This window comes from Hakea prostrata, chromosome 2, assembly GCF_041222555.1.
Source record: "Hakea prostrata isolate BN-2017 chromosome 2, UWA_Hpros_2, whole genome shotgun sequence".
NCBI classification, from domain to species: Eukaryota; Viridiplantae; Streptophyta; class Magnoliopsida; order Proteales; family Proteaceae; genus Hakea; species Hakea prostrata.
The window spans coordinates 72,936,120-72,962,819 of record NC_142601.1 but is presented as its reverse complement, the minus strand read 5'-3'; the positions used below and the strand labels follow the sequence as shown (position 1 = coordinate 72,962,819).

General features: G+C 37.4%; 3 protein-coding genes and 1 long non-coding RNA gene across 6 annotated transcripts; 1 reads left to right on the top strand and 3 right to left on the bottom strand.

The window, feature by feature from the left end:
- Positions 1–487: 487 nt before the first annotated feature.
- On the bottom strand, positions 488–2,201 carry LOC149026325 (bidirectional sugar transporter SWEET3b-like). The gene is made up of 7 exons (XM_089143292.1): positions 2,096–2,201; positions 1,962–1,998; positions 1,625–1,847; positions 1,205–1,369; positions 1,011–1,130; positions 755–924; positions 488–675 (listed from the first exon to the last, which is right to left on the bottom strand). The coding sequence occupies exons 1-6, from the start codon at positions 2,130–2,132 to the stop codon at positions 772–774; spliced, it is 735 nt and encodes a 244-aa protein (XP_088999418.1). The 5' UTR covers positions 2,133–2,201; the 3' UTR covers positions 488–675; positions 755–771.
- Positions 2,202–8,920: 6,719 nt separating this feature from the next.
- LOC149026324 (bidirectional sugar transporter SWEET3b-like) lies at positions 8,921–11,015 on the bottom strand. Its single transcript, XM_089143291.1, has 7 exons — positions 10,910–11,015; positions 10,772–10,808; positions 10,430–10,652; positions 9,718–9,882; positions 9,527–9,646; positions 9,274–9,439; positions 8,921–9,180 (listed from the first exon to the last, which is right to left on the bottom strand). The coding sequence occupies exons 1-6, from the start codon at positions 10,941–10,943 to the stop codon at positions 9,287–9,289; spliced, it is 732 nt and encodes a 243-aa protein (XP_088999417.1). The 5' UTR covers positions 10,944–11,015; the 3' UTR covers positions 8,921–9,180; positions 9,274–9,286.
- Positions 11,016–13,938: 2,923 nt separating this feature from the next.
- Positions 13,939–14,276, bottom strand: LOC149026323 (uncharacterized). Its single transcript, XR_016171836.1, has 2 exons — positions 14,206–14,276; positions 13,939–14,057 (listed from the first exon to the last, which is right to left on the bottom strand). It is a non-coding gene; the product is annotated as an uncharacterized LOC149026323 (long non-coding RNA).
- CYP97B3 (cytochrome P450, family 97, subfamily B, polypeptide 3) lies at positions 14,050–26,362 on the top strand. 3 transcript variants are annotated; one of them, XR_016171835.1, is made up of 15 exons: positions 14,050–14,849; positions 14,984–15,164; positions 15,307–15,414; positions 15,600–15,684; positions 16,345–16,574; positions 18,918–19,091; positions 19,715–19,762; positions 19,898–19,957; positions 20,262–20,348; positions 20,535–20,623; positions 22,010–22,101; positions 24,339–24,400; positions 24,667–24,816; positions 24,898–25,465; positions 25,728–26,362. XR_016171835.1 is itself a non-coding variant. In XM_089146615.1 (14 exons), the coding sequence occupies exons 1-14, from the start codon at positions 14,713–14,715 to the stop codon at positions 25,114–25,116; spliced, it is 1,722 nt and encodes a 573-aa protein (XP_089002741.1). In that variant the 5' UTR covers positions 14,050–14,712; the 3' UTR covers positions 25,117–25,688. The 3 variants fall into 3 exon arrangements, 2 of the variants coding, with proteins under 2 accessions (XP_089002741.1, XP_089002742.1); XM_089146615.1 differs by lacking the exon at positions 25,728–26,362 and having other exon boundaries at positions 24,898–25,688; XM_089146616.1 differs by lacking the exons at positions 24,898–25,465; positions 25,728–26,362 and having other exon boundaries at positions 24,647–24,815.
- The last annotated feature ends 338 nt before the right edge of the window (positions 26,363–26,700 follow it).

Sequence of the window (26,700 nt, the reverse complement as noted above, 5' to 3'; positions counted from 1 at the left end):
AGAATTTAGCGTGTATGAGAGAGAGATTTAGAGAGAAAAATATGCTTGATTACCAATTAAAAACGCTTCAATTCTTGGGTGTGTGTTTGGAATTAGGTTCCACTTCCCTAGCTTAGGACCCAGAGAGCAAGTTGCATGGATGGATCCCATGATATGAGAACCTATGCAGACTTGTGCAGCTCTATTCCATGCCAGTGTTGGTTAGTCCACTTAGAGGAATTCTTTTATGATTTGTCCTTTAGTAGATATTAGGGTTTGTCGAACATTGATGTACGTCTCGGAATTATATTGTGGATTAGGACTTTGTTTCTCCACCATTTCGCTTCATGATAATGCTCTTGTGAGTCGTTGCTCAAAGGTGTCAAATAAAAGTCTTTTGGGTAGGTGCCATTCGTTTTTAAATAATCAATGATTAAAGCCTTTATAAGATGCCAATGATGCAAGGAGGAGACGTTAAGCAACTTGATCAAAGAAAAATGCTCCAAAAAGAGATAACCCATAGGATATTTGAAACCATCTCACTAATAATTTTAAGAAGAAACTAAGGAGACCCTTTATTCAGTACTAACATTACATGTAGAAGACGCTTTATTTTGATACATCAATATAGCTAGTGTACTAAAACCTTAAGCTTGTTTCTTCAGTTACTGTGTTTGGCCTTTCTTATACCTTCACCTGTCCAAGCATAGAAAATGATACGTTAAAGGGATTTTCTTAGTTATGTGACAAGTTGATATAGAAGCTCTGGGCATACCTGGATAAAATTAACTATTAATCTTTGCCAGTCATGGATTGCTGGAATTGGTTTTTCTGTCCATTTTTCTCCAGATCTGTATCAGCTTCTTTGTGAACTTTACGTTTCCAATAGAGGCAGTACAACAAAAGTTGCAGGATTCCTAAGGGAACACCGAAGGCACTGGGGAGCTGCAATGAACATTCTAATATTTTTTCAGTGGCCAAGTTAAGAAGAAATTCGCATCATTGCTTAGTTTTGTATAAACATGATTTACCCCAACGAACAGCTCATGGCCCAATAGTCCATATAACCCCCAGAGTGAACTATTGAGGAATGAAAACAAGGATAAGTAGAATGGCATGAACTCCACACTTTTTGTCTGTATCACTTGCTTCTGCATGCAAAGTCAGAGTTATTTACAATTGAGAGAATGAGAGAATAAGAGAATGAGAGAGAGAGAAGACCCACCACAACAACTAATGGGGAACTATACATCCCTGTACAAACCACGACGCCGATGCTTCCTACAAAAAGCTTCCTTCGATGGCGATCATGCAAAGCAAATGTTGACACCAATATGGTGATAGAGACGATTAAAATAACAGGCACCACCATCAAGATTGCTATTATTCTCTGCATTTTGAAATACATTATTAACATTATATGCTTCTTCATAATCTTATTGTAAGGCAAGGTTGATATAAAAGGTATGTACGTGTCTTTATACATAAAATATTCTAGTCATTTCATATATGATTCTAAAACAAAAAACCCAAAAGGGTGGACGACTTATCGGATCATTTCCCTGTGTAAGGACATCGGACATACTTCACATACGTATGAAGGTTTCCATTATCATAATTGAATGGGAGTGTTGAGAGAGCTAACCTTTCGTCTTGAAGAAGCAAACCAGATATAAATGAGAACGTACATTGACTCAAAAATGGTTCCTATGGCACAAATAGTCACTACGGTGAGGTTTTCCCCCTTGTAGCTCACGATAGGCAACCCATACCATAGGTACAATAGAGCTGCCAGTAGTGTAACAACGTAAGGGACGCCTGAAAATTCCTCTGTGCTTCTTTTCCTTATGACCCTTTTGAAAGTTAATCTGTCAAGAACGAGAAAACGTATAAACATGTAGTTATGAGTTCTTACAGAATGATTAGCAAAATGGATTTAGATAAACAGATAAATAGTGCAGTGAAAACCAGTCTTCAATTACATGGGAGCTGAGTACAGTAGAATAGCAGTGATATTTCCTGTAAGCGATACAAAGCACACGTTACGTATAAGTCCATAGTTGCTATACATAATTGCTTCTAATGAAGAAAATAGAACATCCAAAAGCATGTTTACCAGCTATGCCGACTACCAAACGCATTTTATCTTCCATTCTTCTTTCTGCTAGAAACTAGCAAGGAGGATACAACATATGCAAGTTTCAGATAGTCATGCCTACTTGTGGTGCTATAAATAGTGCAGGGGTTCGTAATCAACACCCAGTAAAAGTTGAAGAGAGCCACACACATACACACACAGAATACAAAATGGAGAACGTAAGGGCGCACTACTAGGCATAAGGAATCCAATATTTTAATTTGTTTCTTTGGATGATGAGATGCAAAGAGAGTTTCCACAAAAGGGAGTTTAGAGAGAGACGAGAGCTGAAACTTCTACGTCGGTCTGCACTTGGACTTAATTTGGAATCAGGTTCCTCTTCACGGCCTGCTGGCAACCATGCACCCCATTCATTTAACACCATTCATTCATGGTGTGTGGCGTATGGTCCTACTCCTTCACACCCATGGATGGTGTGAAGTGTGAGATGGAGGGTATGAAATCTATAGTTATGTTTTGTTTTCTATACATATTGAAGAGTGAGAGAGTATATTTAACAACAAACCACGTTAACATGTACAGCAAGTTTCTATATTTCCCTTTGTTTGTATCACTTGCTTCTGCAATTGTACTAATTTCCACTAAGCATGTTGCCACATTGGTGATTCGGAGCTTAGGGTCAAAACTAAAAGAAGAGAAATAGTGATTAGCAGCGTTGAATTGGGTCAAAACTAGAAGGAGATAATTTTATAATTTAGAGTCAAATATGCTTAACAGATCTTTTATTATTTAGAGAGTCAGATATTGCTATACAAAGGCTCAGGTAGCTTTTGTGATTTTGATTATTTCAAATGTAAACTCTGATCCTCTAAAACCAACGATTGGGGGTTCATAGGTTCTCCTTGGACGTAGTGCTAAGAGGCTTATGCACTAAAAAGCATATCCACAAAAAGAATTAATAGAATGCTAGACTTCAAATCAAAGCCTGTTTTTCAATATACCCCTCACTTATTTTAACTTTTTATTTTATTCAATCCATTTGCATAGAAAAAAACTGCAGAATCAAGCTATTGATTCGTCTTTCTGGAAAGTTGACACATTTATATATAAATTAGAACAACTTCTCGATAAATTATACATGTAGAAAAATAAATAAAAATGAAAACAAACTTAATTGTCCACTAAATTGCCATTACTGTATCTTACCGAAAGAAAAATTGCCATTATCTTAAGATATAAAACCCAAAGAATAACGACGTTTGAGTTGAGTCTTGGACCTTAGATCATGGAGTCCATCATTTTTCCATAAGGAAGTTTTATAATGTAACAGATTTGAATCAAATGATTTGTGAAAATTACATTAGAGATTGCTTTTCTGTCAAATGGGTTCTCATTCAAATGGAAAGTTGGGCTTGCAGAATTCTTTAACTGACTTCCATTCATCATCTGATTTTTTTCATTGTTAAATAATGTTTTGTCGATTTTCTCCTTTAATTTTTGTTTTAGGGTCAATCTAACTTTGTTCAGTCATCAGTGTAGTGTGATTTTAAAATTGAAAGAAATCAAATAATTTCCGACAAACATCGATTACTTTAAATTTTCTCATATATATATTTTTTCTGGATTACCTTTTTTTATACTGATGGCTAATGAACATTGACCATGGCCTGTTTTTTAGTGAGATTTTTCTATTATAGATATATTTCATATTCAAATAATCGTATGTGGTCTGATCACCATTCACCAAGCTCAAATCACCTTTTTCTCCCCCTCAAAATTTTAAAACATGAAAGGGTATGGTGGTTGACGAGTTGTGTCAAGATCCTTTCAAGAACACCTTGTAGACTACTGATCATGCATGACCATTGTGACCATGAATTGGAAGATCCTGCTCCTTGATGTGTACCTCAACTAATGAAGAAGATGATACTACAAGTGAAAATGGCCTCCAGGTACACCACTGAACTTCTAATATAACAGCAGTTAACCCCTTCTGCAAATGAATCGTTTGTCACCTGGTCTATATAAAAAAAAGAAAAATTAAAGGATTACATAATCACATAACGTTTTCCTTATATAAGCAAGGTTTTCTGATACTATGAGTGGGTATTTAAATAACATTCTTGTCTCTGTAGATAAGTCAGCAGTGTCCTCAACTATCAACAAATTCTTAAAGAGACCAATCGGTGTTGCTACCTACCATCTAACATCACTGTAAACTCAGATTTCAATGTGCCTTTTCAGATTTTTTGCACAGAAAGAAGATGGCTGAGACGGAAGCGACTAAGCTTGTTGCTGCAATGGTGATTAGGAGCTTAGCTAGGGTTAACAAGTCGGAGAGAGATTCAAAACTAAAAGGATAGAAATAGTGATTAGCATCGTTGAATTGGGTCAAAACTAAAAGGAGATAATTTTTTAATTTAGAGAGTCAAATATGCTGGAAAGATTTTTATAATTAGAGAGCTAACCAGACATGCTTTATCAGATGAAACGCTACTTTATGGGTGCTTTGTTCAAATTCCCACCAATAATGATACTTAAGGGTTGCTAGTGCTAAAGAAGCTAGAATTAATTGTCTCAACGTAACATATTATTTCTGCTGGACCGACCAGTGCGTAAGGTGGCTTTTATGTGATTTTGACGATTTGGGTCCAAAATCAAGATCCTCAAAACTCTGCACTGCTTAATATTATCTCCGTTGTAACTTGTGTTGTATTATTGCTCAGTTCATAGTAAAAGGTTGTTTGTATTTCTTTGAGATTATGGGCAAGACCCCGTCTTATATTTAAGTTATTTATAAAAGCTACCCTTGAGGTGAAGATGCATAAGCTGACCTGGGTGAACTTCAAATCCAAAAAAACTGTAACATGCTTATTCTTGATTAAATTTTCAATTAACAAAAAAAGAAAAGAAAAATAGAATTCAAGACTTCAAACTTAATTATGACTGTTTTTTTATGTACCTTTAATTCATTAACTTTAATTTTTTTAAATTTTCTATGCATTTGGAATAGAAAAAAATACCCATAGGATCAAGCTATTGAATCTTCTTTTTGAAAAGCTGACACAAGTATATATATAAATTAATAATTTATCCACCAAATTGTCATTATATATCTTATCCAAAAAAAATGGCCATTATCATAAGAAAGCTATACAACACAAAGAATAATAGATAAAAGAAAGTAAGCAGGTCTGAATTAAGCCTTGACCTTAGATTATGGAGTTCATCATTCTTCCATAGAGTTTGGATCCTCTCCTTAGAGATGCTCTACCAATGAGTGTTCAATAAATTATAAGATTTTATCATATGAAATATTCTAATTAATGATTAAAGTAAATTTAATGATTGTCCTTAGATTAGAATATTAAACATGTATAATTGAATCCTATAACTCATTGGACATTCATTAGGAAATTATCTCCAATAAAAAGAGTCAAATTCTTTTTCGTGAGAAAGTTTTACAATTTAACATATTTGAATTTAATAATTTATGAAATATAAAAAAAGAAACTCTTGGGCAAAGTTACATTAGAGATCTCATTCAAGAAATAGTTGGGATTGCAGAATCCTTTTACTTATGGTCATTCATCCTCTCATTGCTAAATAATGTACTGTTGATTTTTCTGTTGGGGTAAAGCTAACTTCTTTTGGTGTAGTATGAATTTAAAATTGAAAGATCTAATAAATTTTCTCATGTTCTTTATTTAGATAGCCTTTTTTATATTAATGGCTCATCGATGTTCTTACTCTATCACTTTATCCATATTGATCATGTACTGTCTCTGGTGTTAAGATGTGATTTTTGTCATCTTGGAGAGGAAGGTTTGGATAATATATTTATAAAATGTCCAGCTATGTGTCTACTTGGATAGCTGATTGATAGAAGCTTTTGGTGTTTAATTATTGGACTTGATAGATCAGATGCTATTGAGGATTTGTTGCAATGGTGGCTGACAAAAACAAGAACAACGATCTTAAAAGAAGCGTGGCTCAAAGGTATGATCCGTATCCCTTAATTTGTTTGGTTGAAAAGAAATCAGAGAAGGTTTGTAGATAAAATGCAAATGAATTAAAAGGGTGATAGAGGCAGTACTCAAGAATTAATTACTCTTCTTGGAGACTAAGGATCAAGTATTGGTACCTTTGAGATCTTGAGAGGCAGTACTCAAAGAGTGAGTTGTACTAGCTACTTTAAGAGGAACCAAAAAGTGTTTTAACACGTCCTAAATAATCCTAGTTAAATGTTTGTTAAAGGTTAGAAACAACCCTCGAGATCCTATGCCTAAGATAGAAACAAAAACCAAAATTGGCACGTAAGGGGTCTTATGAATAGTAATAGGTTGGGGTTGTCTAGGGAGACCCTGACCAATCAACCTAGGGGGTATGGGTCTAATGAATACTATCCGTATGGGTTGAATGGGGAGACTCTTGGTCAATCAACCCATGGGGAGTATGGATTGTTCGGTAGACCATGGTCAATCAACCCAGGGAGGTATGGCTTGCGTAAATAGTGTTGGGTAAGAGTTTGGGGGAACCTGCGGGAGACCCAGATACAAACCCATATGGGTCACTCGAATTGTACCCATATGGGTCGCCCGAGGAGTCCCAAGTCCAAGTACGGACAAAATTACTCCATTACACTGTAGGCCGGGATTTGATTCTAAAAGTCAACCACAACAAGTAGAAAACTCTGAAATCATCTAAGAACAAGTTCTAGTAATGATAAGCATTCAAAAGTTCAATTCAATTGGAAAACCTAATGAAGCACAAAAGGGTCCTCTTTGAAATCTATCCAGAAAGTATGGTAGAATAGAAAGCAAAGATCTCTTTTATCTTAGGATTTCTCTCTAGGGATCTAATAACAACGAAGAAACAATAGAAGATGGTTAGGAGAAGAAATGATATACTAACTTTAAGAAGTTCAGTTGGTGAATTGAAATCTCTCTGGAAGATTTTCACAATGTTCTTCCTCTTTGCCACGAATTCTATGACGTTCTTTGACAGCTTATGAGTGAAATAAACACGTTTTAGGTAAAAAGAATCATTAAATAGGGATTTAAAACATCAAAATCCTCAAAATACCTTTTTACTCGCCGGTAGTAGGGGCCCCCCCCCCCCCCCCCCCCTGTAGGAGTCGCGGGTGGGGGGGTCCTCGTGGGGACCCTTCCCCAACATTTAAACCCAAATTTATTCGGGATTTCGGGGGTGACTTGGTTTCTGAGACCTTCCAAATGTGTCGCTAGTAAATTCTTGATCCATCTTCCATTTCCGTCAGCGTTCGAGTAAGATCTTATTTCGAACTTCAACAATTCTTTGGCTTCATTGTCTTCACCATCCACTTCAATTGGTTCAGTATCTAATCCAATGATCTCTATCTGGATGACCCATAGTTGTTTTCTACCCGAACTTCAGGTTCTTGGAGGACATATAATACGGATTTCCGAGTTAGAATCATGGAGAGATTTCACATTTTCCATGTTAAGAATCAATTCTTGGGGTGCATCCTGCAGACTATAAAGACACCATAGGAACATGGTGTGTATTCTCTTCCTGTTGATTTGAAGGCCTCACTCCCTTCTGTTGCTAAGCCGAATTTTGATTCTGATGTTGGTATGGAGAAATTTGATAGCGTTATTTCTCTGAAGAGTTCTAATTTTGTTGGCATAAAGCCTTTTTTTTATGCTGTTGGACTGAGGAATGTTGGTTCTACTGACGATGTGCAGAGTTTTGGTTCAGTAAAGACTTTTGATTCTATCGTTGCTCTTAAGGATTTTGATTCTGCTGTTAGTATGAAGACTACTTTTACTGCTGTTCGTGCAAATTCTGATTTGTGGCACATGCGTTTTGGTCATTTTGCTTATGGGACTGCTGTTAATAAAATCATTTCTGATTTTAATCTTCCATGTTCTGGTAGTCATTCATCTGCTTATAAACTGTTTGTGCATCATGTCAAATGGGCAAAACTCATAAGTTGCGTTCGTTTTTCGTGCCATTTGCACAACTGCTTGTCTGCTTCCCTCCAACTTGTGCATTTTGATCTTTGGGACCTGCACATCATGTCTCTGCCAATAGATTTTGTTATGATGTGCCATTTGTTGATGACTTTTCTCGCTTCACTTGGATGTATACATTGACGCAAAAATCTAATTCTATTCTTGCTTTTAAGATTTTTAAGACTCTAGTTGAGAATCAGTTCTCCACAACTATCAAATCTTTTCAGTCAGACTAGCCAGGGTGAGGATGAGTTTAGAAGTTTTTCTTCCTATCTACAGCCTTGTGGTATTGTTCATCATCTCTCTTGCCCTCATACCTTAGAACATCGTCGCATGGTGGAAATGGAGTTATCCATACTTGCACACTCTGGTTTACCAATGCATTTTTGGTGTGATGCATTTGGTACTCCTGTCTATCTCATCAAAAGAATGCCCACTGCTGCTTTATTTTTTGATTTACCATTTCATAAGTTGTACAATAGATATTTTGATTATCCTTTTTTGAGGGCTTTTGGGTGTTGCTTCCTGCTGGATATGATACTCAATATCATGGGTATCGTTGTTATGATCCTAAAACGTACTGATAAGGTCATTGTTTCTCGTCATGTTATTTTTGATGAATCTTTATTTCCTTTCAAGAACTCTGTTGTTCCAGCACCCTCTTCTACTCCACCCTCTCCTTCTCTGTGGTCCAGTTGTCCTTTGAGTACCATGACACATTATTTTATCGCGGAATAGGACTTTGTTTCTCACCATTTTGCTTTATAATGGTAATACTCTTGTGAGTCGTTGCTCAAAGGTGTTAAATAAAAATATTCTGGAAAGGTGTGATTCGTCTTTAAATGTTCAATGAATGAAGTCTTCATAAGATGCCAATGATGCAAGTAGGAAAGGGACTTAATGAAGACAACTGCAACTTGATCAAAGAAAAATGCTTCGAAAAGAGATAATTCATGGAACCATCTCATTAATAATTTTATGAAGAAACTAAGGGATCTTTTTTCAGTAGGAACACTACATGTATAAAACTTATTTTGATTCATCAATATAGCTAGTGTACTAAAACCTTGAGCTTCAGTTGCTGGAGTTGGCCTTTCTTACTTTCACCTGTGTGAGCATGGAAAATGATACCTTATGGAAATTTTCTTAGTAATGTAACTCTGCACCGAATTCAAAGTTAAAAATAGGCTCTGGGCATACCTGAATAAAACTTTTATTCTTGGTCAGTCATTGATTGCTGGAATTGATTTTTCTCGCCATTCTTCTCCAGATCTACATCAGGTTCTTTGTGAACTTTACGTTTCCAGTAGCAGCAGTACAACAAAAGTTGTAGCAATCCTAAGGGAATACCCAAGACATTGGGGAGCTGCAAAGAACATTCCAGTATTTCTTTTAATGGCTGAGTTAAGAAGTAATCCGTATCATTGCTTAATTTAGAACAAACATGGCTTACCCCGACGAACAGCTCATGGCCCACTAGTCCATATAGCCCCCAGAGTGAACTATTCAGGAATGAAAACAATGACAAGTAGAATGGCATGAACTCCACGCTTTTTGTTTGTATCACTTGCTTCTGCAATCACAGATTATAGTTATACATGGTTATTTACAAATGAATGAGAGAAAGAGAGAGAGAGAACCCACCATAACAACCAATGGAGCACTATACATCCCTATAGCAACCACAACTCCGATGCTTCCTACAAAAATCTTCCTTTGACGGCGGTCATGCATAGCATATGTTGACACCAATGTGATGATAGAGACCATTACAACAACAGCCACCACCATCAAGATGGCTAATATTCTCTGCACTTGGAGATAGATTATTAACAGTATGCTTTCAAAAATCTAATTGCAAGCCAAGTTGATGTAAAAGTTATATGCATATTTTTTCAAACATAAAATATCCTAACCATTTCATAAATGATTCCCATGAAAAAGGAGCACAACTTTGAAAACTTTCAAACCATTTCTTGTACGATTAAACTCAAAACACTCTATGAGCCATTCACATATGTCTAGAATCTTGTGGTTCTCGCATTTAGTTTACTTTCTTATAGATTCCATATTAGATCATTAGCATTTTTATCCCTCGGATTGATCAACTTTGAAAACCCTCGGCATTGAAAAATGATAAAACTTTCTTTTGACAATCTTTGGGTATCAAGGTATTGAACAACTCATCACAAGATGGAAAGAAACGTTCATGGCATCAAAGATGGAGGTTTACGTACATAATTATGGAATTTTAGTTATTATTGACACACCTCAAAGTATCTAATGAATAATTGTTTTCCCAAGCAGATTTAGGATCCCATTATCATAAATGAATGGGAATGTTAAAGGAGCTAACCTTTCGCCTTGAGGAAGCAAACCAAATATAAATAAGAACGAACACAGACTCCAAAACAGCTCCTATGGCACAAATGGTGATTACAGTGAGGTTTTCTCCCTTGTAGCTCACAACAGGCAACCCATACCATAGATACAGTAGAGCTGCCAGTAGTGTAACAACATAAGGGACGCATGAAAATTCCTCCGTGCTTCTTTTCTTTATGACCCTTTTAAAAGTTATTCTGCCACAAAAGAGAAAACATAGAAACATGCAATTATAAGGTTCGTTACAGAATGATTAGCAAAATGTATCGAAACAAACAAGATAATTAGTGCAGTGAAACCAGTCTTCATCAATTACATTGGAGCAGAGTAGAGTAGAATAGAAGTGATATTTCCTGTAAGCCATAAAAACAAAGCATACGTTACGAATTAGTCCATAGTTGTCACACACTGATGCTCCCAATTAAGAAATTAGAACAACCAAAAACATGTTTACCAGCTATGCCGACAACCAAACGTGTTTTATCCATCCTTCCTTCTACTGGAAACTATCAAGGAGGATACAACACATGCACATTTCAGATCTTCATGGCTACTTGTAGGGCTATAAATAATGCATGGGTTCATAATGGAAACCCAGCAAAATTTGAAGAGAGCCACACACATACAGACAGACAGAGAGAATACAAAATGAAGAACTAAGGGCGCACTAGGCATAAGGAATCAAATAGTTTCTTTTTCTCTTTGGATGATGCGATGCGAGTTTAGAGAGAGAAATGTTTTCCAGCTGAAACTGCTACTTGGGTGTGTGCTTGGACCTTGGAATCAGGTTCCTCTTCACGGCCTGCTGGTAACCACCTCAGCCATTTAACACCATTCATTCATGTTGTGTGGCTTATGGTCCTACTCCTTCACACCCATTGATGGTGTGAAGTGTGAGATGGAGGGTCTGAAATCTGTAGTTATGTATTAATTTCTATACATATCAAAGAGTGAGAGAGTACGTACGTATTTAACAACTAACCATGTTAATTAACTGCAGTTGTACTAATTTTCACTAAGCATGTTGCCACATTGGTAGTTAGGAGCTTAGGGTCAAAACTAAAAGAAGAGAAATAGTGATTAGCAGTGTTGCATTGGGTCAAAACTAAAAGGAGATAATTTTACAATTTAGAGTCAAATATGCTTAACAGATCTTTTATAATTTAGAGCCAGATATGCTTTGCCAGATGAAACGTTCCGTTTAAGGTGCTTTGTTTAAATTCCCATGAATAATGATTTTTAAGCTTGGCTATTGCTATAGAAAGGTTCAGGTAGCTTTTGTGATTTTTGATTATTTCAGTCTAAAATTCTGATCCCCTCAAAAACCTACGATTGGGGTTCATAAGCTCTCCTTGGACTTACTGTTAAGTGACTGTACTAGAAACATATCCACAAAGCATAGAATACTAAACTTCAAATCAAAGCCTGTTTTTCAATATATACCCTTCACTTGTTTTTAACTTTTTATTTATTCAATCCAGTTGCATATAAAAAAACCGCAGAATCAAGCTATTGATTCGTCTTTTTGAAAAGTTAACACATTTGTATATAAATTAGAACAACTTGGATGTGTAGAAAAATAAATGGAAAATAAAAACAAACTTAATTGTCTACTAAATTGCCATTATCATATCATATCAAAAGAAAATTTGTCATTTATCTTAAGAAAGATATAGAACGGAAAGAAAGAATAATAACGACAGAAAAAAAATGTAAGCACGTTTGAGTTGAGCCTCAGACCTTAGATCATGGAGTCTATCATTCTTCCATGAGGGAGTTTTATAATGTAATAGGCTTGAATCCAATAATTTATGAAAATTACAGTAGAGTTTTCAAACACAGAAGAAAGTGGTGCTTTTCTGTCAAATGAATTGTCATTCAAATGGAAAGTTGGGATTACAGAATTCTTTAATTCTCTGATGTTTTTTATTGCTAAATAATGTTTTGTCGATTTTCTCCTTTAATTTTTGTTTTAGAGTCGATCTAAGTGTGATTTTAAAATTGAAAGAAATCAAATAATTCCCGATAAACATCAATTACTTTAAATTTTTTAATATATATATATATATATATATATATATATATATATATATATATATATATATATATATATTTTTTTTTTGGATAACATTTTTTTATACTGATGGCTAATGGACATTCTTAGTCTATTATTGCTTGATCCATACTGATCATGTACTACCTTCATGAGATTATTATTTTGCACCAATAACTACATTAATAATATAATGATTATATAGTGACATTTGAAGACAAAGCACTCCCTATACCTTTTTTTCTCACTATCCGCGTTCTTCTCTAATGCTTCTATATCTAATTTTGGTCTTTCTAAGCTTTTACCAGATGGGTCTCCTATCCTACCTGTTGCGCCACGGATCAAACCAACAGCTTTGTGGTCGCATTTCAGAAACCAATATAGTACAATAATACCTAGAAAGTTTCCCAAGTGTAAGCTTTCGGCCGTAGGGTCAAAACTACAGTAGACCTAAAAGGACTGACCTTTGGGTTGGATTCTCATTTTTTTTTTGGTAAGAAGAGAAATACTTCATTCAGAAATTAAGAAAAGTACACACAAAAAAAATAAAATTACAGATACATAAAGAAAAGAAATAACAACTGGAGCATGACAACACAAGGTTCGGACTGAACTAAGGAGCGAAAATTGACCAAATTGTCGTAAATGCAATAGACAAGGTCATCCAGGCAAAGGGATGGATCAAGTCCAATAAACCCTTAGAATCGAATACTGTACCAAAGACAGCAACAGTTAAGCCGAAGATACACGCCCACCACAAGGGCGGAGACAAAACACGCCACGGGGACATAACACGCCGGGAGGGTGGCTTTCGGTTGTCGTTGGTAACATCAATGTTGCGAGGGTGGTTTCGGTTGTCGTTGGTAGCATCAATGTTGCGGAGAAGGCTCTGACCAGCCATCCGTCTCGGCCGTATAGGCGGTAAAGCTCGCCACAGAAGAACTCTGAAGTTGTCTTGCGGCATGCACCAAGAAGAACTCTGAAGGTGTCCTGCGGTATGCACAAAGTGAGCTGCAACCAGAAATTTCTTATTTTTTATTTTTGAACCGAAGAAAGAAAAAAAGAGAAAACAACAGATCGAAGTGGGAAAGAGATGGGATTCTCTCATCGCAGGAAAAACAGCGGATCGAAGCCAAAAGCTCCAGATTTGTTTTTGCAAGCAGAGGAGGAGAGAAAAGAAGAGAGGTGAGCAGAAGAAAAGAGAAAAGGAGAGAGGCGAGCAGAAGAGGGGAAGGTCGAAGCGAAAACACCAGATCTGGTGTTCCGCTCGGCGGAGAAGAGAAGAGGAGGAAGATGAGCAGATGAGGGGTGAGAGGAAGGAGGTCAACAGAGGAGGCGGAGAGACTACAGAGGCGAGTCTCTCCGCCTCAAACGGTGGCAGGTGGAAGGGCGCTCAGATCTGGAGTTCCGCCTCAAACCTGGGATTCTCATTGGTGATGGATTCAAGGAGACCTCTTTCTACGAGAATGTCAACAACATTGCGTCCGTAAACAGAGGGAACATCTTCTTTTCTCGTAGTCTCCAACGTTTTTGAGTGGATTGAATGCATCTGATAGATAAAGATAAAGAAGAATCGTTTCTTAGAGTTTTCAGTGAAGAAAATATGTGGTTGCTGCTGTAGCGCATAGATGTGTAACCATTATAGTTAGAAAGAAGAACAAGGCCCTTAAAACAGCAGTCGTGGTTACCGTACCCACCATTTGTGGAAGAAGCGAAGCTCCTACTACGAACAACGCAAAACGCTTCCCCAGTACAATCGTTTCTTAGGGTTTACAGGTTTTGTGGTTTGGAATTGTAGTTCGATAAATCTCAGGTGAAAATCACCACCCAAAAAAAGAAAAAAAAAAAAAAGACAACTATTATGATTTATCTAAGTGGCACTACTGTGACGGTTAAAAGAGATCGCCTTTCTTATCTTGACTCTTGAGTGGAAAAGAAAATAATTGAATCAGCGTTTAACAGCTGGAAATTTTCGCCCAACTTTCCGTCCTTCTCCAGGCGGGCGCCTCCCCATTTTCAGTTGCGAAACAAAAGCGGTTTTCAGTTGAGCCTAATGCCAAATGGCCTGTCTGCACTGAATAAAGTAACTCTTCCGACACGTGTTGCCAAACTGAAATTGGATCGCCATTGACAGTATAAAGAAAAGCTTCTCACTACTTCCAGCTCGAGCAATTTTGTGTTCTTCAAATTTCGATCAATCCATCATGGCTACTGCTCCGTTACAGTTCCCTGTGGTCGCCCGTAGCAATTGTCAAAGGAATGAAGTCTCGATGGTGGGCATCTCTACAACCGCAAATTTACGCTCAGCTTCTAAATTTCAGAAGAAGAGCTTTCAGATCAGGTTTTTCCATTTTTTCAATTGTTTTGGATTCTTTCCTTTTATCTATTTTTTCAATTAAATTGATGAGAAATGGATGGAATTAGTAGCTCGGATTTGAAATAGTAAAGGATTAAAAGAATTTATCTTTCTCGTAGATGCCAATCTGTTAGTACTGAAGAAAAGAAAACGAGAAGAAATTTGTTTGACAATGCAAGCAACCTTCTTACTAATCTGTTAAGTGGAGGGAGTCTAGGAACGATGCCGGTGGCTGAAGGCGCTGTATCTGATCTGTTTAGCCGACCGCTCTTCTTCTCACTTTATGATTGGTTCCTGGAGGTGTTTACCATTACCAATTCTCTTCGTTGCTACTCGCACCGCTTGGCTTAACTGTTGCTCTTCCTTGTGTTTTTTGAAGTTATATGCGTCTTGACATTTTTAAGCTTGAAGTTTCATTACTTGTTTCTTTATTTCTTGGCAGCATGGTCCAGTTTACAAACTTGCTTTTGGACCCAAGTCGTTTGTTGTTGTATCAGACCCCATTGTTGCAAGACATATTTTACGCGAAAATGCATTTTCATATGACAAGGTATGAATTATCATCTTCTGTTTCTATTATTATTACTACGGGCATGCTCTGGCATGTTTTTTCCCTCCTACGATTCCAATTTCAAATTGACACCGTTGTATAGAAATGATAATGACATGTAAGAGAGGTCAAAATGAATCTTACAATTTCCCTCTGTTTGAACGACCATATTTTTTTTTTATTAGGGAGTCCTTGCTGATATCCTAGAACCAATAATGGGGAAAGGGCTCATACCTGCTGATCTTGACACTTGGAAGCAGAGAAGAAGAGGTATGCTAGTTATGTATCCTTAATGAGTTTATGTTTGCAGTCCATCTTTTAGAGATCAGTCTGCAACTAATCTTCAAGCTTTTGACTTGATCATTGAGCTGAGCAATTGCTTTAGAGGTTTTGTAGCAAAAAATCGAGTAACACGGTCTGCACTGCCTTTTGACTAGACTGGCCATGCCTGAGTTTTTCGGGGCTGGATGAATTTCTGGCATCTTCCTCATCTTCTTTCCTGAACTTGACTCTCTTCTAGATTAATTTTTAACCCTTAATGCTAGCCATCTAACCAGAACAGTTCCCACTCTGGTGTTGACTTATTTTTGCTTCCATTCTTCATCATTTACTACTTGTCCACAGTTTTTAAGGATTGGTAATGATGCAATAATTAATCCTCGAGAACAGTGCTTCGGAAAGGGATTCAGAAACCAGAATGCATTAATGTCATTATGTTAAACATTTCAGTTTTAGCGTTTTTTTATGAACTAATGCACAATTGGTTTTCCCCATTAGCTCTTTTAAAAACTTCACGTCTGTTTGCTTAAAGATTTTGTGGATAAATTTTGTATGATATTTGTTCTGGTCTCAGATTTTGGGGTTTAGGGAGCTGTCACTTGGAAAATTTTGAAGCTAACATGTTTCAGATGTAATCCCCATGAATTGCAGTTGTCGCTCCTGGATTCCATGCTTTGTTCTTGGAGGCTATGGTCAAAATATTCACCACTTGTTCTGAGAGAACCATATCAAAAATTGAGACACTTCTTGAAACAGTTGAGGCTGAGGTTGTTGAGTTAGATCTTGAAGCAGAGTTCTCAAGTTTGGCACTTGATATCATTGGGCTTGGTGTGTTTAACTATGACTTTGGGTCAGTGACTAAAGAATCTCCAGTTATTAAGGTTTGGTTCAATGGCTATTCATCTTGAAATTTCCTTCATCTTCTTCTTCTTCTTATTTTTTTTGGTAAACAAATTTTCTTCATTCTATCTATGTTCTTCTCAACCCAATGAAGTTTTTTTCTTTTTTTTTTGGATGAGTGAATAATTAGATTAAACGCCAAGAATGTACAAAGGATGAAGGGGGGGGGGGGAGCTGCCTTCAAGTAGGAGACCGGAAAGAGGAGGTAAGACCCTAGGAGACAAAAATGAGTCTGTTCTTTGGGATATCAGTATCCGGGGGATGGGGGATAGAAAGGAACTTAGCAGAAATGTCAAAACAGATGGCATTGCAAATCATGTCTATAAAGCAGGATTTGGAAGTCCATCTTTGAAGTTTGCGTTCCTACCACAGGTGATGGACAATAGTACAAAAGACCAGCTTACCAATCCAGTCGCAAATGTAGGAACCTGAAAAGTTTCTCAAAACCCAAGAATAGTCTCAAGCAAAGCCAAAGGACCGCCACGAACGAGGCCAAATGGAAGCTAGGGCTTTTCCCCAAAGGAGATGGGAGAAAGGGAAAATGAAGAACAAGTGCTCTAAGTCCTTTAAACCATTCCAATAAAGGATGCAATTGGGGCTAACCAGGATATGGCGGCCAATGAGGAAGGATTGGGTGGGGAGAGCAAGGTTAAGGGCTCTCCAAAAGGTAAGAGAGTGACTAGGGATGTGTCATTTAAACCAAACCAAGGGGACCAAGGGGGCTGGGGAAAGGGGAATGAAGAAGGTTCCAAGCTGAAGATGTAGAGAAAGATTTGGTAGGGGAGTGCAGCCAAATGGTGAGGTCGTGAGGGGAGTCCAAGAGGGTGGGGAGCGAATCCCAGACTTGAGTGAGACTAGGGTGGGGGAGAGGGGACATGAACCATCAGTGATGAAAGAGGAGAGGAGGGTGGGATGTGGGTCTCATAGATAGTGTGGGGGCCGAGAAGAGTGAAAACAATACCCATCAAATGCCATGGATCAAGCCAGAAGGATGAAGTTGTTACTCTTATCTTATTTTTGGGAAGTGGAGCTGGAAGATGTGAACAAGGAGGCTTGAAACCAAGACCTCCCAGTAGCAATGAACTTTCTACACATCACAGGCTACCAAATGCACTAAGCTTTTGTTCAAATCTTAAAATTGGGATTCATATATGTACCCCAAAAGATTAGTATCTGCAGCTTGGAACTTTCTTTTTTGTGAGAAATTGATCTATATAAGATGCTTTCCAGTCTACTACATCAAGGCCAATAGAATGTGAATGAACTAACAAGAACAGGTTTACCTGATGAACTCCAGATTCTTCATTCTGAAGTTAACTATGGTTAATATCTTTAGAAGGGTAAATATTAAACTGTACAAACTTTCTGACATTTCTTGACCAGTGTGTATTTATGAGATGTTTTCTTCTTTTGTTGATGTATACATTTAATAGCATGCACTTCTATGCTAAGCAGCAGTTCACATGGTAGCAGATCAAGGAGGTTGAGTGTTCACTCTTAGGAAGTGCTATGCGGGATTGTGATGCTTCTTCCCCCTTTGTGCCATGTGAAGTGTTTCCCCCTGTGTGTGTGTATCAGGTGAAAGGACCATACACCTACAATTACCATAAAGAGGGGGGGGGGTATATAAATCTGTGTTGCCCTTACTTTAGTTTCTAGGCTTAGTGGTGATGCACAACGTTGTCCAACCTATTTACTGAGTAGACCTTTTGGACTGATTAAAGTGGATATCAAGTCAAGGAAAAAAAGTCATGAGACAAGAAAGACGTTTTCTATACTGGATCTTATTTTTCGCTTGTCCATGGATTATATGTTTCATTCACTTAAATTTACCTGTTTCATTTCCACCCGAAAGGATAAAAATAGGCTACCTGTACCGGATATTTTTGGTTGCTTCAGTTGAACCTCTGCTTGTGGTCTGGTAGTAGAAGTAGAGAGAATATCCTACCATCTCCTCACCTCTTTAACTTTCCATATGAAGCCAATATATGGTGATTGATGCCTTGCTCATTTTGATAGATTAAAATTAGTTTTGGAGATGATTTTTTAAGTTACAGTTTCGTGCATTTTAGTTTGTCTATCTATTGATGGAAAAAAGTTGAATTCTGATGTAGTTCTCTTTACATAACTGATTCGTCTATATTGCTTTTACAAAGTAAACAGTCAAAAGCGTTCATATGTTTTTCTTTGTAACTGTAATCTTGTGTTTATGACCTTTTGTGAATAACCTTATCACTTGTGCTTCTTGCGGGCCTTTTTGCATTGAGACTAAAACACATGGCTGCTAAAGATTTTGATTCAGCTTTTCCATATATAAATCACAGGCTGTATATGGCACTCTTTTCGAAGCTGAACACAGATCTACTTTCTACATTCCATATTGGAAACTTCCTCTAGCAAGGTGGCTGGTTCCCAGGCAGAGAAAGTTCCATAGTGACCTTATGCTTATCAACGGCTGCCTTGATGGACTCATCAAGAATGCAAAAGAGACCAGACAGGTGAGGATAAATTTAATCTGAATGGTGAGTGAACTTGACTTTTAACCATGGACTTCTTTTAACCATTATGAGTTTCTGATTATCAATGATTGCCTTGATGTCTGCTGCATGGCCTTTCGATGATACTCTTTGTATTATATCGATTTTACACTTCTCAAGTTTATGTTGATTATATTTGTTTCTTTGTTTTTTTGATGAATATGCTTATAATATATATTTGTATTCTACTCTTATTCATTATGCGTTGGTTTCCTCACATTAGGTCATACCAGAATAATTTTATGATATTTGCATTGATTTGGTTTTTATTCTGCTATAATCATATAAGGGCAAGAGCCTCAAGACTATCAGATCATTTATAGCCTCCACCAGCATGGAAACCAATAGGAGAGTGTGCTTCGCTTCTTGATAATGAATCTTTATTACAACTGCTAGATATTATTAAAAAGTGAGCTGTTTATGGTTATGTAAATTACTTCCTACGCATAAGTTCTGGGCATTCTATGAAGCTCGAGTGTTTTTAAACTAATTCTTGTGTGGTTTCTCTGGTATTGCAAACATGATTATGTTTCTGAACTGTTTAGTTGTACTTTTAATGTTGATTTTTTTCCATTTTATTATAGGAGACAGATGTTGAGAAACTACAACAAAGAGACTACTTGAATCTGAAGGTTGTTATGGTTCCTGTAAAGAGGAAGCCCCTCAAATCCTTCATGCTATGTAACTTGGTTCAGTTCATTGTGGAGCTTAACATTACTCCTTGAGAAGCACTCATGTGTTATTCTTTTTGTTGACAAGCCTTGCAGGATGCTAGTCTTTTGCGTTTCCTAGTCGATATGCGGGGAGCTGATGTTGATGATCGCCAGGTAAATATATGTCCTGTAATGCTTTAGTTTGTTGTGACAGTCTGAACTAGGGTATTAGATCAGAATGTTCCATTTCAGACCTCCATTTAAATATATTATTGCCATATCTGAGACAGGGATTAAAGACCCCCTTCTGAAACTTTTTAGTAAGAGATACGATGGATGCTTTTATCCTTATGTCCCTTTCCCCCCCCCCCCCTCTCTCTCTCTCTCTGTGAATTCCCCTAGGTGGGTCCTGTCAAATGATTTGCATAGCTTTGTTTCTCTATTAATATATTTTTTTTAATGTCTGATATCTTGCCAGCTAAGGGATGATCTAATGACAATGCTTATTGCTGGTCACGAGACCACTGCTGCAGTTCTTACCTGGGCTACTTTCCTGCTTGCTCAAGTATGTTTTTGCATGACTAGACTTTGAAAGTACTCTAATTTCAGAATAACTCAAGAACCTTTTATTGGATTGAGTCTTACTGTTTACTGAAATTTGCATTTCATAGGAACTTACATCTTACACATGTATTTAAATGTCTTTACATTTTCGGAAACTCTAAATTTCTCTTGAATTGCTTTATCACAGAACCCTTCCAAAATGAGAAAAGCTCAAGCAGAAATTGATTCTGTACTTGGTCAGGGAAGAGTGACATTTGAATGCCTTAAGAAGTTGGAGTAGGTCAACGAAGCCTTTAGTCCTGTTTACTAGTTATATGAACTGTGTTCTTTGTTTTCTCTGTCTGCTAATGAATTTTATTTAAAACCCCTCCCCCTTCACCCCAAAAAGAAAAAGGATAGAGAAGGAAATGCTTATTTTCAGGTGTCTCGATGCCCCCATGTATATAATATTCTTTTCCTACTGTCAGTATATAGTTTTGTTCTTCCACTTTACAGGAATGATCTTTCAATATTCTGCTTAGATTTATGATGCTATGTTTTTCAAGTCCCTGATTCTCTGTTTAGTTTCTAGTCTGTGGTATTGTGTTGAGTGAATTACGCAGACCTCCCCTGACATTTTTGACAATCACTTGAACCTCCCCTGCATTTCTAGCCTTTTTCATGAACCCTCTACTTTACAAACTTCATTTTACTCTGGACAGTGGGTATTACTAATAGTTTCTGAAATTTTACTCATTTCAAACCCATGACTAATATTGGATTCAATAGAATGGAACTCTACGATTCTGAATCCTAAAATCCTCCAACAGTCACATAGATCAACTGGCACCGTCTTTCTCAAAATGATGGAGGGCGTTGCTGTGCCTTGTAAGGACCATTCTTCATCTCCAAATAAACTGCGCTTGAAAGCAAAAACAAAGACTGATGCCATACTACTCAAAACAAAGCCTTATCCTGTACAATTCAGTTGATCGTAATACTGCTCCAGGTAGAAAGTAATCAAAAAGATTATATAGTGCAAAGGTAACCAAATTGTGGCCTTTTCCCTCTTTCATGTCAGCGGTTGCTGTTGTCAGTTCCACCAGTTGTGTAATTACAATGGATAGACACCAGGTATGAGGGCTCCATCAATGAAATTCGCGTCATGTTCAAAACCAAGTTGGGATATGGGTGGAAGCCATGCCTTTATGTTGCGACTGATTATCTCAAGAATGACAGCAGCTGCAGGTTCTGTTGGGTGACTTTAGTGTTTTGAGGACTGCAGAAGACTAGAATTGCTGTGAGTCTTGGAAGAAATATTGCTGAACATCTGTGACACATATAGTCTGTAAAATGACAGGTCCCACCTTTTACATTGAAATTAAATACAATAAAGGATAATCATTGACGAGTTTGTAGCAATAACAGATGAGGGTAAAATTCTCAACTCATTTTTTTCTTAACACCGCTAGCATCAGACAACACAGCAGTAAATATCAGAAACACAGGGAAGGTTCATGTAATTGTCAGAAAGGTCAGCATAATTTAGTCTGTTTGTGTTTAAATCAATATGGTTTATTACTAAAATTAAACTTTTTGGGTTCCTATGCGCTGGGCTATTCTGATTACTGAATATGAGATGAAGACAATGTTTTCAAAGATCTTAACTTTACATCCATGCAGATACATACGGCTTATTGTTGTGGAGGCTCTTCGTCTATATCCTCAGCCACCCCTGCTCATTAGGCGTTCCCTGAAATCGGATGTATTGCCAGGTACAAGTTCTTGTTGACATCACATCTAACCCAAGTTCTCATTGACATCATATCCAACTCCAAGTAGATGTAATGATAATTGTGGTGTGTCTTTCTACTGAACTCAATCTGAATATATCAAAATTCAAATACCTTTAGTTTAAAGATGTTAATAGAAAGGGCATGCCCATGGAAGTATTCTTCCAAATGAATGAAGTTCTCGTTATATAATGATATGGGTCAATTCAAACTTAACCTATTTGTAGGCCTTTCTAATGAAAAAATTTTATAGTCAGAGCAAGTTTGATTATTTTAGTACTTCAGCTTTCATTCCAGTTATTTTTTATTTTTAATGAGATTAAATTTTGAGGAGCCATAAAGATGATGCCGTTTGAAACAATTATAAGTTACCTGTTTATCTAATCCTTAGATGGTTCACCCTAACTAAATAACAGACGGTAGAAACTCCATATCCAAATCATATGGTTGATCTGTTCAAGACTCAAGAGAACATTGAAAAAGTATGCACCCATATAATCACTGTGTTCTTCTGGGGCCATCTGTGTGACGGCTTCTTCTAGGCTTTCATTCTATATCTGGAGTTTCAATTTTAACATTTCAAAATTCTTTTACCTTTCTTGGAGGTCTCAGTCTTTATATCAATTCCTTTGTCAATGACAACAAAAATGAAGGGGAAGAAGAAAAAGACAGAGATTTTAAATACAATTTTGCTTATCAAGTTGTGAAGCTAGGAAAAGGATATATTGATGAGGGAGTTACTGTTGATGTTTTTCTGTCTCTACTAAGTGCCAGGGATTCTTTTGGAATCATATGCCTTTTATTTTTGGATGAATTTAAAATTCACTAGCAAAGGAAAGAAGGGAGAGAGATTTTCTTTTTCTTTCTTTTTCTTTTTTCGGGAGGAGTGGGGTAGCGATCAAAATAAAAGGCTCTGCCTTTATGAAGGCAAACGCAAGGGCCTGCAAGAGGGGAGGGAAGAACCCCAAAGGATGCATTAATTCTTTGATGCTTCTTTCAAAGGATAGCATGTCTGATCCCAAACGTGTTCTAAGTTTTGCTTCCTTTAGCTGAGTTGCTCAGTATGTAGGAAAGGAATTTTCTTGTTGCCATATTCAGGTGCATAGATTTCTGTTGGTTCCTTCAGAATTTCTTCTTGAATCATTCAGGCTCATTTTGCATATTAGGAACCTTCAGATACAGAAAGAGGAATCTGCTCATATATTTTCATAACTACATGCATGGCAAACTTTACTGTGCAAATATTGGAGATCATAATGTAAGCAGTCTTGCCTCTGCTTTCGCAACCTTACTGGATTTGCTAAATGTACATCTGTCATGACCATAGTTCATTGTGTCGGCGACATATCGCCGACACAGGGCGATATGTCGCCATGTCGCTGGGGGGCGACACGACTCCCCCAGCGACACGACATTTACCAAATGTCGGCGACATATCGCCCGTGTCGGCGATATGTCGCCGAAAAGTCGATATATCGCCGAAAAATCGGCGATATGTCGCTACATTCGCCATATATAACAGCCTTTCGTTTGTTTTTCGCCGATTTTTCGTTCTCTTTTTGCCAAAGTGATGTAGGGCCTCTAAAAGCTCCGGGGGCGCTGCCCCCACACCCGCCGGGGCGGCCCCCCCGATCCGTCGGCAACAATATGTGAAGCATGAGCCATACTCAACATAGTTGTATAATGAATTGTAAACTTTAGTACATCTCTTTATTACTTGTGTATTTGTGTTCTCTTTGCATATTTACATTAGTTTATATGAATTTTCCAAACTTCCAGTTTTGCCCGCATATAGTTGGACATGTGCCAATTATAAACTTTAGGTTAGGTGATGTTTTAGGTCAAAATAACACCCCCAATGTGTTTATTGGCCTCAAATTAGGTTACACGTCAAATTTCATGTCAAAATGACCCCAAATACCCTTCGAAACAGGGGTTCGATTTTTCATCGAACCCTTACCAAAAGTCGAGCGACTTTTGGCGACATGTCGCCCGTGTCGCCGTGTCGCCAGAGTCCGACACGGCGACACGAGTCGACATGTCGAACCTTGGTCATGACCCAGACCAATTAGGGCTGAGATCAGTAATCTCATCCCTTAAGGCCAGCACCTCACTATAACTGTTAATACTTTATGCAACCGGTGCCTTTCCGGTTACCCTCACATCTAGGACATGATAAATATGCTAGTCTAAGCTGCAATTTTAAATCAATCATGCAGGAGGACATCAAGGTGACAAAAATGGATACGCCATTCCTGTTGGGACTGATATATTTATTTCTGTAAGTAGAATTTTCCGCTTACTTTCACTCTTTTATGCATCTGCTTGTGGCCTTTTTAGTTTGCTGTACAGTATATCCATAGAGAAGTGAGTGATTACTTTGTAAACAATGCCTCCTCTGGGATGTTCTTTGAACTTCGGTCTCTCCTCGTTCCCTTTCCTTCATTTCCAGTTTTGATTTCCACCCCCCAACCCCTGAAAACTTCTTTTCTCCCCTTTCTCCTTTGATAAAATTAAAGGCCCTTAGAAACTCCTTTTCTTGCTCAGGTATATAACCTTCACAGATCTCCCTTTTTTTGGGACCAACCTAATGATTTCGAACCGGAGAGATTCTTAGTGTCTAGGCCAAGTGAAGGAATTGAAGGATGGGCAGGTTTTGATCCAGAACGGAGCCCAGGAGCAATGTATCCTAACGAGGTTAGCCTCTGTTACTCTTCTAGAATATCCTCTTGTACAATTGATTGTTACTCACAATTTCAGATACATATAAATTGTCAGATCATATCAGATTTCGCCTTCTTACCTTTTGGTGGGGGGCCACGTAAATGTTTGGGAGACCAATTTGCAGTCTTGGAGTCCACTGTCGCATTGGCGCTACTGCTACAGAAATTTGATGTGGAGCTGAAAGGTTCTCCTGAATCTGTAGAACTTGTTACAGGTGCAACAATTCATACCAAGACTGGTCTATGGTGCAAATTGCGGAAGAGACATCATTGATTGAGATGGAGGAGTGTTGCAATTATATCCCCCGTAAAACCAAAAGTTACAAGAATTCAAAGTTTTGGTAATTAGCTTTATAATGTAATGCTTGGAAGATCAAAAGGATCTCATATTCTTATTTATGAAATTCAAGTATTACTTGGAAACTGGATAAGGTCAAGATTGATATGGGATTTGTTACTAGCTGGGCATTCAATGGCATTTCCCTCTTACAATTTCCTGTGAATGGACAATCAGAGCTTCAGTTGGATTGAGCTCTTATGGCTATGATGGTTTCCAGTTGTCTTCATCCTTTCCTTTCCAATTGAAGCATATGGTGGAAAGATAATTGGATTGTAGTTTTCTGGTAAGCAAAGAAGCATTCATTTGGAAAGCCTTTTCATTAATTGGCTTTTATATATAAAATAGTTGAAGCTCATGGTGGTTTTCGTCAGTTGAAACAGATTGTTAAAAATAGAAATTCTGTTTCACTGATCCTCATTGAAGTCACAATGTAACTTTATGAATATTAGAAAAGAACCCTTTTGTGATCAATACGTATTCTACGGTAGATGCATGAGAAAATTGCTTTCTTATTTTATTGAATGTAATATTGCTTTTATTCTCAGGAATAGTGTGACAGTGTGGTTGACCACCTGGTTCGAAAGGCCTTGTCGTTGCTGCGGGAAAGGCGTTATGGTCGAACTCTACTCCTTGGCTATTAACTAGACTTGTGTTACCTTGTGTTCTTCCTGCCTTTCTCAATGAAAATTTATATTGAAAAAAAAAAGTACCAACAAAGCAATCAAATAAAATTATTGGACTGACCATTTTTATTGAAAATAGAAATTCTAAGACAAGGAGAAGGAAGCATTTATTTATGAAAAGTTTTATAGCAGTATAGCTTTTATTGGAGCTTCATTCGATTTTCTCAGATGTTTCACCATAGTAACAGTTTCTATGAAACTCAACAAGGCTTGCAGCAGATGCACAGATCCGGGACCTCCTGACAGTGTCCCTCAGTGAAACCCTCGGCCTCACACACAAGACCACAAGTGGTGGGACTCTTGCACTGGCCCCTGAAATTTTTGCTCTTCGAGCAACACATTCTCTCAATGTCATGATTAGGCTTCATTGTCTCCTCTTCATTTAACAAAAACAAAAACAAAAATGCAGAAGGCATCAACAATTTGCTGCTGTAGAATGAATGCAATTAAATACAAATATGAGACACAGAGAGAAAGAAAGAGAGGTACCTGCAGATGCAGCTGAGATCAACATGACTATCAAGAGAAGACAAGCGAAGGACTTACACGCCATGAAGACAAGCTTTTTCTGAGTAGTAAATAATCTCAAAGCTGGGAGAATATGATCATATCCTTGGAGAACTGGGATGGGTAGCCTTCTTATACTAAAATTTGCAGTAAAACAGTAACAAGTGTAGTTGAAAGAATAGATGCATGGTTTTAACCCATTAACGAAGTAATTATCAATATCTGTGATCACATATTGATGAAACTTTGCAGTTCTAGGAGAATCTTAGTGGTAAAGAAATCCATTTTAGTACAGTTCACACTCCAAATGGAATTTACCATGGACCCT